Genomic DNA, 15,356 nt, shown 5'->3' on the forward strand with positions numbered 1-15,356 from the left:
ATGTTTACCAACTGCAACAGAGGAACCATACCCAGAAGTCAAGGGCCGTAACATAAATGACATCATTCCAGCACAGATTATTGATGACCTACACATGGGGGATGAGTTTGAATCACTGGGGGTAATCCTACACTTAAACAATAATGCCTTACCTATATAATCAACCTATATGTGCCACAGACTAAACTTGAACTTGACACACTGTCTGAATTTGTTAATGAAGAACCTACCCTGCTGGTCGGTGACCTTAATGCCAGACACTCACACTTTGATGCCAATTGTCATCAGCACAATGTCAATGGACAGAAACTGTCACTCTATGTCAGGGGAAGTAAAAACTTTAGAGTCCTGGGTGATGAACAGCCAACTCACCTCAGAGGAGGAAGATTAGACTATGCTCTTCTGCTGAATGCACAGGACACGGATGCCAGTGCACATATTGTGCAAAGTCTATGTTGTGACCACTGGGCACTGATTACCACCATCGACATAAACAAGAGAAGGGAAGAGACGAATAAAAGAAAAAGGTTATCACTCGGAACAGATATGAGGCCGCACTTCATAAACAAGATGAGATACTATTTCACGGAATACCAAATCCCAGAAGACATCGATACATTTGTTGATGACCTTAATAACCAAATTGAGATTCAACGTTCCGCGCCGTGCAACTGGCGAAGTAACCCCTCAGAAGAAGAAAATAAAATGGTATGAGAATCATTACATAAAGATGTTCAATGCGAATGTATGGGACATGAGTAGAGAGTACCGGAGACATCCCCCTGAAACCAACCAAGTGCTTTTTAAAACTGTGTGTCAAGTAGCCAGAGAAGAGAAAATTAAAGAGCGGGAAAGACAATGGCTTGACTTCACTAGCTCCATTGGAAGAGAAACATTTGCAAGATAAGTGTGGGCAAAAATTTAGATTGCTAGAAGGAGCAGAACCCGGCCTGCGGCTCATGAAGACCCCAAGGGTAAGGCTGAGGAACTAATTAACAAGTGGAGTGATGCAGCATCCTCCTCCTCCTTCTTCTTCTCCCTCCCTGCAGAAATAAGCAGGGAACAGCTGCTGCGACATAATGACAGAAGAATTAGGATAACAAGAGTACAGTCCAGTGATGACGAGTATGGGCAACCAAACACAGCCCAGGAAGTAAGGGGGGCTATGAAAAAGGGTAAAAGTACTGCACCTGGTGAAGATGGAGTTACCTACGACATACTCAATGCAGTGTGTGAAGTGTCTGGGAATCCACTACTCCACCTGTTTAACAAGTCATTCCTAAGTGGAGAGTTGCCCACGCAATGGAAACATGCAATAAACGTTCCCATACCTAAAGTCCAGTGACCCTGGCATTTACAGACCTATCAGCCTCATGTCATGCACATGCAAGGTGCTTGAAATGATCATCCTAAACCTACTGTTGCACAAAATAGGCTGGCTAGGGGAGGGGGATCAATGGATTTATTAAAGGACGGAGCACAGCAAATTGTATAGTTAATTACTTTGCTAATGACACGGCTAAGTACTCTGTATTTGTTGACATCAAAGGAGCCTTCGACAAAGCGCAGGGGATTGCGATCCTGGACGAGCTTGCATGCATGGGTGTCAAGGGAAAACTCAAGAAATGGGTTGAAGACTACCTCACAAGGAGGACAGCCAAGGTCTGCTGCAATGGAGCAGTCTCAAGAACCATGAATATGTTACTCGGTACCTCCAAAGAGGGAATGTTAAGCCCCACACTATTCAATGTACTTTTGAACATCATTGCAAACATTGATTTTCCGGAAGGGACGCAACAAGTGGGGTATGCAGATGATGTCTTATTACAAGCCCCGACCTTGGGAAAAATTTAACAGTCCATTGAACTCCTTGGAAGGAAATGTATTGAGCTCGGTTTCACTCTCTTCACAAACAAGACAAAAGCAAACTCTCATCACAAGAGAGGAGAAAATGAAGAACTACAAATTAATGGTGTAACACTTGAATAGGTTGACCACTACAGGTACCTTGGCGTCATTGTCGGTTCTAACAAGGGGAAGAAAGAGGAGCTCAACCAACTTATAGGAACATGTAAAAGTCGACTCAGGGCACTGAAATCTATGACCTGGAATGGACATGGAGCCTCTATTGCCGTTCTTAAAATGATGTACACAGCCTATGTGCGCTCCGTCATAGATTATGTCGCACCAGTTTTATGACCTACCGAGACACCCCTGGTACAATGATATTGCCAAGAAAAAATTGAATTCTGTATTACTTACCGGAGGAAACAGGAGAAGCAAAAAATGGCATCACAGATCAGTCTGCTACCTCGAAGAACTTCACTTGCTTGAGCAAGCCAGTGAGCTCATGCCTGTAGAGAGGTTACCTCCCTGGGCGGATGACTCATGCAGGATTATCATCAATGAAATGGCAACCAAAAATCCACCATGATACAACAAGAAATGAGACACAAGTATCTTGAGGAAATTTATAAAGAAGCCGGAGATAAACTAGATTAAATCTACACTGACGGGTCATCTAATCCTGTCAATGGCTGGGCTGGTGCAGCACTAACCAACCAGGAAAGAGTTGTCAAGTTTCTGTTGACAACCTCCCCATGTTGGAATATATGGAAATGAACGAGCAGATGTGTTGGCTGCTACAGGTATTTGGGGGCCTGACAGCTGAGTGAACAGCGCTTCAGATTCGTAGTCCTGAGGTTCCGAGTTCGATCCCCGGTGGAGGCGGAAACAAAATGGACAGAGTTCCTTTCATCCTGATGCCCCTGTTACCTAGCAGTAAATAGGTACCTGGGAGTTAGACAGCTACTATGGGCTGCTCCTTGGGTGGGTGTAACAAATAAGAGGCTTGGTCGAGGACCGGGCCGCGAGGACGCTAAGCCCCGAAATCATCTCAAGATAACCTCAAGAAGGTGATCGTATTGAATACTTCATACCAAAGACTCTTCTACAAATTACAGGTATTGTCAGACAACATCACCGTGACACGGTAACTGAAGAAAGGAGGATAGAAGCACAAACCAGTGAATCTATATGATGGTACAACATGGTTGCTACTGGCAATCCCAATCATTATGGACGAAGAGGAGGTGGTCGCGGGAGAGAATCAATAATAGCGAGAATCCGTCTTTGATACAAATATCCATGGAGATTCGGAATGGAAACAACAGCTGAGTAGCGGAGTTGCAGAATCTGTGATGAGAGTGACTGACACCGCCTTGATCACTATCTACGTGAATGTGAACACTTAGGAGACATTAGAAATATGTGTAAAAATAATAAACACATTATTTGAGTTAGCAAAACACTATTTGTCAAATATTAATACTGTTCTTAAGAGATTCCCCCATTTTCACCAGCAAGATAACGTAAGATTTTGAGGGTTGACAGATGTTAATCTTCTTGTTTGAAGAGCTGTTCACCTGAGACAGTTAAGCAAGTCTAGGCTATGTCAGGGTACAAGTGACAGGATGAACAACCCAGCGGGTTTTCTTCCTATTGGAGAGTGTTGTACATGCTGCTATAGCCGTATGACCACTCACAGGATGAGTGGCCCAATAAACTCGCCCCTCGGAGCAAAATAAAAAAATAAAAAAAAATTAAAATTGATTTCGTTCGAACACTTTCGGAGCAAGTGCTTCACTAACGAATTTTGTTCGAACCACAACGCTATAAAAGCTTCACCCACGTACTACAAATACAAATAATCGCCAACAGAACCTAAACACCTAACTTAACCTATGCCAATATATGCACAATATGCTAATATATTATAATATTAATTTATATTTGAGAAAAATCCTGTTTTGAATGAATAACATGTAAAACTGTATGAATGCATCTGTTGAGTTGACCGCTGGATGTAATGGATTTGAGTCGAGGACGGGTTGGCCAGGATTCTTGTACAGCTAATTTAATCTAGGCTTCTTGTACAGTAACTTCTCTCTCTAGGCTTCATGCACAGTAACTTCCCATTAGGCTTTATGTACAGTAACTTCCCTCTAGGCTTCATGTACAGTAACTTCCTTCTAGGCTTCATACACAGTAACTTCCCCTCTAGGCTTCATGTACAGTAACTTCCCTCTAGGCTTCTTGTACAGTAACTTCGCTCTAGGCTTCATGTACAGTAACTTCCTTCTAGGCTTCATGTACAGTAACTTCCCTCTAGGCTTCATGTACAGTAACTTCCTTCTAGGCTTCATGTACAGTAACTTCCCCTCTAGGCTTCATGCACAGTAACTTCCCATTAGGCTTCATGTACAGTAACTTCCCTCTAATCTTCTTGTACAGTAACTTCCCTCTAGGCTTCATGTACAGTAACTTCCCTCTAGGCTTCATGTACAGTAACTTCCTTCTAGGCTTCATACACAGTAACTTCCCCTCTAGGCTTCATGTACAGTAACTTCCCTCTAGGCTTCTTGTACAGTAACTTCCCTCTAGGCTTCTTGTACAGTAACTTCCCTCTAGGCTTCTTGTACAGTAACTTCCCTCTAGGCTTCATGTACAGTAACTTCCTTCTAGGCTTCATGTACAGTAACTTCCCTCTAGGCTTCTTGTACAGTAACTTCCCTCTAGGCTTCATGTACAGTAACTTCTCTCTCTAGGCTTCATGCACAGTAACTTCCCATTAGGCTTCATGTACAGTAACTTCCCTCTAGGCTTCATGTACAGTAACTTCCCTCTAGGCTTCATGTACAGTAACTTCTCTCTCTAGGCTTCATGCACAGTAACTTCCTATTAGGCTTCATGTACAGTAACTTCCCTCTAGGCTTCATGTACAGTAACTTCCCTCTAGGCTTCATGTACAGTAACTTCCCTCTAGGCTTCATGTACAGTAACTTCCCTCTAGGCTTCATGTACAGTAACTTCTCTCTTTAGGCTTCATGCACAGTAACTTCCCATTAGGCTTCATGTACAGTAACTTCCCTCTAGGCTTCATGTACAGTAACTTCCCTCTAGGCTTCTTGTACAGTAACTTCTCTCTCTAGGCTTCATGAACAGTAACTTCCCTCTAGACTTCATGTATGGTAATTTTGCTCCAGGCTTCATGTACAACACAGTTATCGTACAAGAAGCTCCGGGCTTCATGTACGGTAACTTTGCTCTAGTCTTCATGTACGGTAACTTTTCTACAGGCTTCCTATACGATAACTTTGATCCAGGCTTCATGTTACACAACTTTTCTTCTGGCTTCATGAACAGTAAATTGTCTCCAGGCTTTATGTGCAGGAACTTTGCTCCAGGCTTTATGTGCAGGAACTTTGCTCCGGGCTTTATGTGCAGGAACTTTGCTCCAGGCTTTATGTGCAGGAACTTTGCTCCGGGCTTTATGTGCAGGAACTTTGCTCCGGGCTTTATGTGCAGGAACTTTGCTCCGGGCTTTATGTGCAGGAACTTTGCTCCGGGCTTTATGTGCAGGAACTTTGCTCCGGGCTTTATGTGCAGGAACTTTGCTCCGGGCTTTATGTGCAGGAACTTTGCTCCGGGCTTTATGTGCAGGAACTTTGCTCCGGGCTTTATGTGCAGGAACTTTGCTCCGGGCTTTATGTACAGGAACTTTGCTCCGGGCTTTATGTACAGGAACTTTGCTCCAGACGTCATTTACCGGAACTTTCCTCCATGCTTCATGTACGGCAGCTTTACTTCAGGCTTCGTTTATGGTAACTTTGCTGAAGGCTTCAGGTACGATAACTTTACTCCAGGCTTCTTATACTGGAACTTTGCTACAGGCTTCATGTACGGTAACTCTGCTATAGGCTTTATATATAAGATCTTTGTTCCAGGCTTTATATTTGGGAACTTTGCTCCAGCGTTTTATACACGGGAGCTTTACTTCGGGTTTTATGCACAAGATCTTTGCTCCAGGCTTCATGTACGGGAAATTACATGCAATCCCAAGTATGGACACCAAATCACTCTCACCTAACTGAAGTCCAACCAGATGTAGTACTGTCATACGTTATAAAAATTTGCCCAGCAACACTTTTCACGATAATATCATATTTTGTATACTAAGTAATGGCATTTACTTACCCATAATTTGTCTTCTTGATGTTGGTAACCCTGTGAGCGAGTCTGTGTATTTGTCCCTGTTGTGTGGGTGTGTCAGTGACGAAGACCAAGCCCACAACTTCAAGCTGTTGGAGGAACCTGAGAAGAGCTCGGTCGTCCTCCAGCAGCTCTGGGAAGGATGCTTCAGGCAGGTTCTCTGATAACTCACAGCCCCACAGCGCCTCTTTCAGCCTGGAAAAGTATTGTAATGAGTCTATAAGAAATTATTCCTATTCCCATTATCAGGGACAGCACAAAGCCTGTTTAGTCTTAAAGAGGCAGCGACTAACTGTTCCTCAAAATGTAAGCGGATTACCTCTTTCCTAATTGCCGGTTGTCTATTTAATTCTAAATATACAGAATTAGGAGTGAACAAAAATGCCCACATGTCTTTCTCTACCCGGCTTCCTCTCCCAATCTTCCGGGATCCAATCGTTTGAGCCGATGGTTCTTATCGCTGCGTTACAGAGAATGGAATTAATGCAAAATTTTGATTTAGGATTGTCTGCTCGCCCTCTCTAGGGTGAGGTTGTGTCAGCCGCTCCGCCGTTGCTGCCTGGAGTGTGTACTCACCTAGTTGTGTTTGCGGGGGCTGAGCTCTGGCTGGTGATTGGCTGTTGCTCGTAACGTGACGGGTGCACTGCGGCTGTGTGGCCGCGAGTGATGGAGTCATCATTGCCTCCTGTGAAGCGGTTGTTGATGGCTGGGTTGGAATTCTCAGGCTCGGTGACTTGTTCTGCGGTGGAGGTGGTTTTGTCGACCTCCTGCAAGTTGATGTGGCTTTCGTCGAATGCGTCCAGATCATCTCTACCCATCGGGCGGTCGTTAAGTTTACTACAGCGGATGTGTTAGCGGCCTTTGTAGGCCGTTTTGCTGGACGCTCGTTTACGTTGCCCAACGGTGCTGAGACTGTGATCGTGTCAGATCGCAGTGGCGCTACGACTTATGTGAGTGTCCATGGTGCACCCTTCGAGTTCACTGATGTCTTGCTGCACCGATATGTTGGGCAGTTTGGCCGAGTGTTAAACATTTGGATTAATGTCATTTCATCTGGCCGACTGAAGGGTGTGCCAAATGGGATCCGGACCCTCGTGATGCGGCTTACGTCAGCAGTCCCGTCTTTCGTACTCCTGATGGGATATTTTATCCGGAGTTTTTATGCTGGTCAGCAGCGGATATTTCCGGTGTGGCTTGTTGGGCCATCAGGCTGATGGGTGCCATGCAGGCGCTGTGGAGTGTATCAACCTGTTCCGGGAGGACGACTTCCCTCTTCTGGAGGTCCAGGAGGACTCTGCGCGTGCTGAGGAAGTTGTTGTACCTGTGCCATCGGGGGTTGTGGAGGTTGCGTTGGGTGTTGGGCCGGCGCTTGCTTGCTGCTCCCTTGGTGGACCGTAGGGATGCGTCTCCAGTTGCTATGTCTTCTGCAGAGGTCTGTGGTGGTGCATTGCCACGTGATGGGGGGCTTGTGTGAGATGAAAGGAACTTATCAGGGAAAAGTGCCAAGCCATTACGACTATTGTTATGATCTCAGCCTACAGGAGAAACGAGTCTCCCTCCTTGAGAGTTATTCATCAAGCCTGACCTAACTAGAAGGTCTAGCAAATATTGAGGTGATAACCCATATGTAAAATGGCTGGTTGGATATGTATAACAATTTAAGATTATGGGCAATGAAGAAGAAAACAGATAAATGACTGGCTAGGAGATGTGGACATTTTGCTGGAGGCATGAGGCTCGCTTCCGGAGGGCTTTGACCTCACTTGAGGCCAGACATCGCAGGGGAAAAGCCGCGCTCCGTTGAGCTCCCGCCAGAAGGGAACCCCTAGTGATATATCTCGAAGAGAAGAGAAGTGTGCAGACGTACCAGCTGTGGAACCGAGCTGGGAACGTTGTGGTCTCAAGTCCTGGTCGAAGAAGAGAGTATCAAGCCGGCCAGAGACATTATTGTGGGCCGTGGAGCGCCCTGACCAAGTCTCGTCAGAGGAAGAAGCGCCCTCGACCTTATAATCTGTGGTAAGCACGATATACGCCAGTTCATAGTGATTGCTTGTAGTTGGTCGTGTGCCCAGCGACAGCAGCGATGTTTATTTATAAGTTAGACATGTTTTAATAAGGCAGAAGGCCTGAAATAAGAGAGTGAAGAGGGAGGAGCACGGAGCGACGTCCGTCCGCTCTGAGCTCTGACAGACGACTGAGGGAGCCCGGCTCCTGACGGAGGAAGACCCTCCCAGCGAGTGAGGACCTCCGCCAGGCGAGGTGGAGTATGGACCCGCCCAAAACGGGGGAGTCCACTCTCACTGTATGTAGAGAACAGATAGAGGTTTGAGGCAAGCATATTGTGTGGTTATTTTTGTTTGTGTTAAAGGGGAACATTTTATTGGAGTGTCGATGGGTTGCAGGTTTGTCTTTGGGGAAGAAGTTGCTGAGAACTTCGAAGCCAGCCTAGATGAAGTAATTGATGAGACTCCAAGGTAGTGAAGCAGAGGACCTCGAGCTGTGAGGAGAAGCAGTGAAGAGGAGTGTCACGTGCTTCTGTAGAGGTGATGTAGCAGCCAAGAGAGCTGTGGAGGAACCTAGCAGAAGGGTGAAGCACCGTAGTTACTCAAGGAAACTTCATGATAGCAGCCTGGAGAAGCTGCAGAGGATCCTGGTAGTGAAGCCCGGAAGAACCTAAAGATATTAGGGTAGTGAACTTCCAGAGGAGGAAGGGAAGTTCTGGTGGATTACTAGTAGGGAGTTGATAGTGTTTGGTTGTCATTAGCGTGCAAGACGCAGTGAGAGGTGAGTGGTTGTTTGCATTCTTATGTCAAGGAGTGTTTTAAACTGAAGTTTAGAGTTACAGTCGTAGGCTGGATTACCTACAGATGTATGCGTTCTAGGACTGATATTGATCGATTAATCATTGTTGTGTATCAATGAACATTTATACTGATATATGATATTGCATTCAAATGCTGATTTTCTATATATATATATTATCTTGCTGATGGTGCAACAGTGTATGTAGACTTGATCAACTCGAGGAGGTTGATAGTATCAGGTGGTGAACCAGGAGATAGGATACCACTTGATAAGCTGATACTAGAGTTCTGATGGTGTTGGAGAGCAACCTGATTGTAATATTATAGAGTATAGGATTCATTATTATTATATGTGTGTATGTATCGTGTATGTGCTTTGTCCAGTAAATGTATCCCAATTTGCTGGTGTTTGCCTATGTCCTAGTGAGGCTTCCCAGGAGGTAGTAAAGAAGGAGAGAGAGAGAGAAAGAACCAAGAACCACTGCCGTGGACAGGGTAAAAGGTAATACTAATAAGTCAAAAGGGGATAGAGGAGATCATATCACCTAAGGAGAGAGTGGGGAGTCACAGCGGCTCGAGTGGGTGTGTGCACGTGACAACGAGGCTAAGTGTTGGAGCCGCATCCCCTAAACGTGTGATGCTGAGCCCCTCTCCAAGAGCCAGAAGTGCCAAGGGTGATCTCCTAGTATAAGCACTCTACCGAGTTGTGGGTTGGGTTGTCCATAGAGAAGGATCAACGACGACAACACCAACCAACCCACAGTCTACAATAAATTGGGGGCCTGTGTCCGGGAGAGTGAACTGACACACCCACACCCTGTCCAAGAGTGGATTTGTACACCCTTGCTGAAATAAACTGCGTGACCGCAGTTGTATACTCTCTCTCTTGGGAAGACTCACAGGACAAGATGGAGAAGGTGCAAGCGTTTGTGGAGTCAGGCAAGCCTGAGGACTTGGAAGGTTGCACGAGGGATCAATTGAAACAAATAGCAGAAAAATGTGGAATTAGGTTGAAAGCATCTAAAGTAGCTGGGATGAAGGATGAGATCCTGAGGCAATTAAGAGCCAAAAATGAAGCGGCAGAGCAAGGAGCCCAGAAAGGAGTTGAAAGTGGAAAGGAGGATGATGGGCAGGATGAAGTGAGATCCCAGGGATCGAGTAGGAGCAGCAAGAGTAGCCGCAGTAGTAGGAGTAGCCGAAATAGGAGCTTGGAGAGATTCCAGTTAGAGCTCCAGATCCAACAACAGCGTGAGGAGAGACAGTTCCAGCTGGAAAAGATGAAATTAGAACTCCAGATGAAAAATGAAGCCGAGAAGGAAAAAGAGAAAACCAGACTGGAAATAGAAAAAGAGAAAACCAGAGTAAGAGAACTGGAGTTGGAACAGGAGAAAGAAAAAGAGAAAACCAGAGTAAGGGAACTGGAGTTGGAACAGGAGAAAGAAAAAGCAGAAGTCGAAAAAGAAAAAGAGAGAACAAAACAAATGCAGATAGAAGCGAATAGAACCTTGGCTGAGCAAAGGATTGAACATGGGTTGCCAGAGAGCACCACCCAGGTATCACACCCACCAGATGTTAGGGTTAGGGAGAAGGACATTCCCTTGTTTGTTCCCGAAGAGGCAGAGAGCTTCTTCGAGCATTTTGAAAAAGTAGCCAGTATCAAGGAGTGGCCACAGGAGGAATGGGCCCAGCTGGTCCAGTTAAGATTGACCGGTGCAGCCAGGGAGGCATACACCCAATTGTCACTGGAAGAGTGCCAGGATTACGCCACAGTAAAGAGCAGCATATTGCGCTCGTTTCAGTTAACCCCAGAAGCTTATAGGAAGCGCTTCAGAGAGATGGTGAAAGTTGGAGCATGTACGTTTGCTGAGACAGCAAGAGATCTGGAAAGACGATTCCAGAAGTGGATTGAGGCTGCTGGAGTTGGATCTTACGCTGACCTGAAGCAACTGATGGTCATGGAGAAGTTCTTGGAGATGATGCATCCCGAGACAAAGTTCAAGATCCAAGAAGCAGGGATAAAGGAGGTGAAAGATGCAGCAGATAGGGCGGATATGATTACTGAAGCATACAAGAGCTTGAGGGAGAACAGAGTGAGAAGCGAGGCGAGACGCAGCAATGGCAGACCCAGTGGAGTCTGGGGAGGAAGAAATTATGAGAGACCCAGAAGAGTCTGGGGTGAGAAAAATTTTGATAAATGGGCAGATAAAAGTAAGTACCCTAAAACTCAGAAGAGTAGGTCGCGCACTTCGTCTGAAAGTGAGGATGGAGGAGCTAAACGAGAAACTATTCGTGATCCAGGGAATCAAGAGTCCAGTAAAACCCCACAGAGTGCAGGTAGTGTACCTGGCCCGAGGAACTCTCATGTGAGTGGGCAGAGTCAGAGCTACTCTGGTACATATAGAAGAGACTTTTCCCAGATGAGATGTTACCAATGTAACGGATTGGGTCACGTGATGCGAGATTGTCGACAGGGCAAGAGAGTTGTGACCCTGGCCATGTGTGACCCCCAAAGTAAATATACTAATGTGTTCCAAGACAAACCACAGAGAGCGGACTTAGTGAACGAGAGGTATAGGCCGTTCATGAGTAAAGGTTGGATCAGTATAAGAGGCCAACCTGAGGTAGAAGTTGGTATCTTAAGAGATACCGGAGCTAATCAGAGCTTGATTGTGAGAAGCCTGATTGGGAATGATCGACGGTTAGCTGGCAGGAGTAAGATGAGAGTATATGGGTTATTGTCGGAGAGTGACATGCCCGTTTGTACTGTCCAGCTAAGGTCGGAATATGTGTCGGCAGAGGTGATGTTGGGAGTGTGCCCCGACATACCTGTTCCAGGAGTCCAAGTGATCCTGGGGAATGACTTGTGCGGGACAAAGGTGTTGCCGAGAGTCGTAGCGGAGACTGTGCCAGAGGAGTGCCCAGAAGGCCACGGCACGGGTGGGACACCTGAGAGTGTGAACCTGACTGACATCCGAGGAGATGAGTCAGGAGACCGCCAAGCCATTGAGTACCCTGTCTCGGTAGTGATGAAGGCAGAGGTGGCCGACAAGGAAGACGCTGGAGAAGATAAGCTGTCGATTCAGCCGGTAGAAGATATCGACGTAGATATAGCATGGCTGTTTGATGAAGGTCCAGCCCAGGCAAATGGAGTCTCGGTGAGGTCGAAAGTGAGGATGACCCAGCCGAAGAAGAATCATGTGAAGAGAGCGGACCTGAGTAGAGCCCAGACTGCTGTAATTAAGAGTCGGAAGGTGAATGCAACTGTGCTGAGTAGGAATGGGGAAAGATGTGGACAGACTGAGGACGGGAGTAGAGCGTCAAGTTGTCCACGAGCACAGAGGCATAGGGATAGTGGAGTTAAGTTGTTTGAGATGTCAGGAGTTGACATGTTTCACAGAAAACGTGGAGGAAAGATAGTGAAGAAGAGTAATAGCCGAGAAAATGAAAGGAGAAGAGACAGTATGTGTGGAGAGATGCTTACGGGCACTCTCGGAGAGACAAGGCGACGTGTACGGTCGAATGCTGTTGGTTGTAGTACAGTGCCCGAAGAAACTTTTAGGGAACGAAGAAGAGTTGAAGGAGAAGAAATGGAGTGGTATAGAAGTGAGAAATGTGGGAAGAGGAAGATGATACAAGCATGGAGTAATAGAAGAAAGCCGAGGACTCGATGGAGGTCAAACAGGATGAGGTCTTGGATATATGAGGAGACGAAAGGGAGGATCGTCGGTGAAGACGAGGAAGTGAAGTATGATGGCAGGAGACGAAAGTATAATGGCAGTAGATGGAATTGTGAAGACGACAGAGGAGGTACAGACAGTAGATGTCTGACTCTGGACGAGAAGAGAAGAAGACGAGGAAACGGAGGGTGCAGGAGACAATAAGTAGAGTGGAACGATGGAGTGCAGGCGTCCAAGGAGGACAGCCTAGCCAAGAGGCGCCAGAGAAGTCAAATCGTTTGTGAGAAGATCATGTTCCTGGAGAGTTGTGAGCAAGATGTTGCAAGGAGCAACGAACTAATTGTACACTCTTAAGGGAGTACGTAAGCAGATCAACCGGTCGAACCAATCGGTTGAAGAACGAGACAGTGCGGTGGCGGATGTATTATCCCGAGCTTTGCCACTGGAATAACTCTCAAAAATAAGGGGAGGGGAGTGTTATGATCTCAGCCTACAGGAGAAACGAGTCTCCCTCCTTGAGAGTTATTCATCAAGCCTGACCTAACTAGAAGGTCTAGCAAATATTGAGGTGATAACCCATATGTAAAATGGCTGGTTGGATATGTATAACAATTTAAGATTATGGGCAATGAAAAAGAAAACAGATAAATGACTGGCTAGGAGATGTGGACATTTTGCTGGAGGCGTGAGGCTCGCTTCGGGAGGGCTTTGACCTCACTTGAGGCCAGACATCGCAGGGGAAAAGCCGTGCTCCGTTGAGCTCCCGCCAGAAGGGAACCCCTAGTGATATATCTCGAAGAGAAGAGAAGTGTGCAGACGTACCAGCTGTGGAACCGAGCTGGGAACGTTGTGGTCTCAAGTCCTGGTCGAAGAAGAGAGTATCAAGCCGGCCAGAGACATTATTGTGGGCCGTGGAGCGCCCTGACCAAGCCTCGTCAGAGGAAGAAGCGCCCTCGACCTTATAATCTGTGGTAAGCACGATACACGCCAGTTCATAGTGATTGCTTGTAGTTGGTCGTGTGCCCAGCGACAGCAGCGATGTTTATTTATAAGTTAGACATGTTTTAATAAGGCAGAAGGCCTGAAATAAGAGAGTGAAGAGGGAGGAGCACGGAGCGACGTCCGTCCGCTCTGAGCTCTGACAGACGACTGAGGGAGCCCGGCTCCTGACGGAGGAAGACCCTCCCAGCGAGTGAGGACCGCCGCCAGGCGAGGTGGAGTATGGACCCGCCCAAAACGGGGGAGTCCACTCTCACTGTATGTAGAGAACAGATAGAGGTTTGAGGCAAGCATATTGTGTGGTTATTTTTGTTTGTGTTAAAGGGGAACATTTTATTGGAGTGTCGATGGGTTGCAGGTTTGTCTTTGGGGAAGAAGTTGCTGAGAACTTCGAAGCCAGCCTAGATGAAGTAATTGATGAGACTCCAAGGTAGTGAAGCAGAGGACCTCGAGCTGTGAGGAGAAGCAGTGAAGAGGAGTGTCACGTGCTTCTGTAGAGGTGATGTAGCAGCCAAGAGAGCTGTGGAGGAACCTAACAGAAGGGTGAAGCACCGTAGTTACTCAAGGAAACTTCATGATAGCAGCCTGGAGAAGCTGCAGAGGATCCTGGTAGTGAAGCCCAGAAGAACCTAAAGATATTAGGGTAGTGAACTTCCAGAGGAGGAAGGGAAGTTCTGGTGGATTACTAGTAGGGAGTTGATAGTGTTTGGTTGTCATTAGCGTGCAAGACGCAGTGAGAGGTGAGTGGTTGTTTGCATTCTTATGTCAAGGAGTGTTTTAAACTGAAGTTTAGAGTTACAGTCGTAGGCTGGATTACCTACAGATGTATGCGTTCTAGGACTGATATTGATCGATTAATCATTGTTGTGTATCAATGAACATTTATACTGATATATGATATTGCATTCAAATGCTGATTTTCTATATATATATATTATCTTGCTGATGGTGCAACAGTGTATGTAGACTTGATCAACTCGAGGAGGTTGATAGTATCAGGTGGTGAACCAGGAGATAGGATACCACTTGATAAGCTGATAATAGAGTTCTGTTGGTGTTGGAGAGCAACCTGATTGTAATATTATAGAGTATAGGATTCATTATTATTATATGTGTGTATGTATCGTGTATGTGCTTTGTCCAGTAAATGTATCCCAATTTGCTGGTGTTTGCCTATGTCCTAGTGAGGCTTCCCAGGAGGTAGTAAAGAAGGAGAGAGAGAGAGAAAGAACCAAGAACCACTGCCGTGGACAGGGTAAAAGGTGATACTAATAAGTCAAAAGGGGATTGAGGAGATCATATCACCTAAGGAGAGAGGGGGAGTCACAGCGGCTCGAGTGGGTGTGTGCACGTGACAACGAGGCTAAGTGTTGGAGCCGCATCCCCTAAACGTGTGACGCTGAGCCCCTCTCCAAGAGCCAGAAGTGCCAAGGGTGATCTCCTAGTATAAGCACTCTACCGAGTTGTGGGTTGGGTTGTCCATAGAGAAGGATCAACGACGACAACACCAACCAACCCACAGTCTACAATACTATATAACACCAGGAAGGGGTCAGGATAAGGCGGCGATGAGTCACAATAACGTGGCTGAAGTATGTTGACCAGACCACACACTAGAAGGTGAAGGGACGACGATGTTTCGGGTTGTCCTGGACCATTCTCAAACCGATCAAGTCCATTCTCACAAACGACTTGAGAATGGTCCATGACAAACCGAAACGTCGTCGTCCCTTCACCTTCTAGTGTGTGGTCTAGTCAACATCAGAATAAGGATTTAGGAAGGGACGGATGGGTGGGGGGGGGGGAGGAATGGTGCCAACCACTT

At 46.3% G+C, this 15,356-nt stretch overlaps 1 protein-coding gene across 1 annotated transcript in view; it reads right to left on the reverse strand.

The window, feature by feature from the left end:
- LOC123768337 (gamma-butyrobetaine dioxygenase) overlaps nt 1-15,356 on the reverse strand; it is a 278,683-nt gene that overhangs the window by 121,673 nt on the left and 141,654 nt on the right. Inside the window, 1 exon segment of the mRNA XM_069306882.1 lies at nt 6,037-6,246. Coding sequence (XP_069162983.1) covers nt 6,037-6,246 — 210 coding nt within the window.

Source organism: Procambarus clarkii, chromosome 59 (genome assembly GCF_040958095.1).
Source record: "Procambarus clarkii isolate CNS0578487 chromosome 59, FALCON_Pclarkii_2.0, whole genome shotgun sequence".
NCBI classification, from domain to species: Eukaryota; Metazoa; Arthropoda; class Malacostraca; order Decapoda; family Cambaridae; genus Procambarus; species Procambarus clarkii.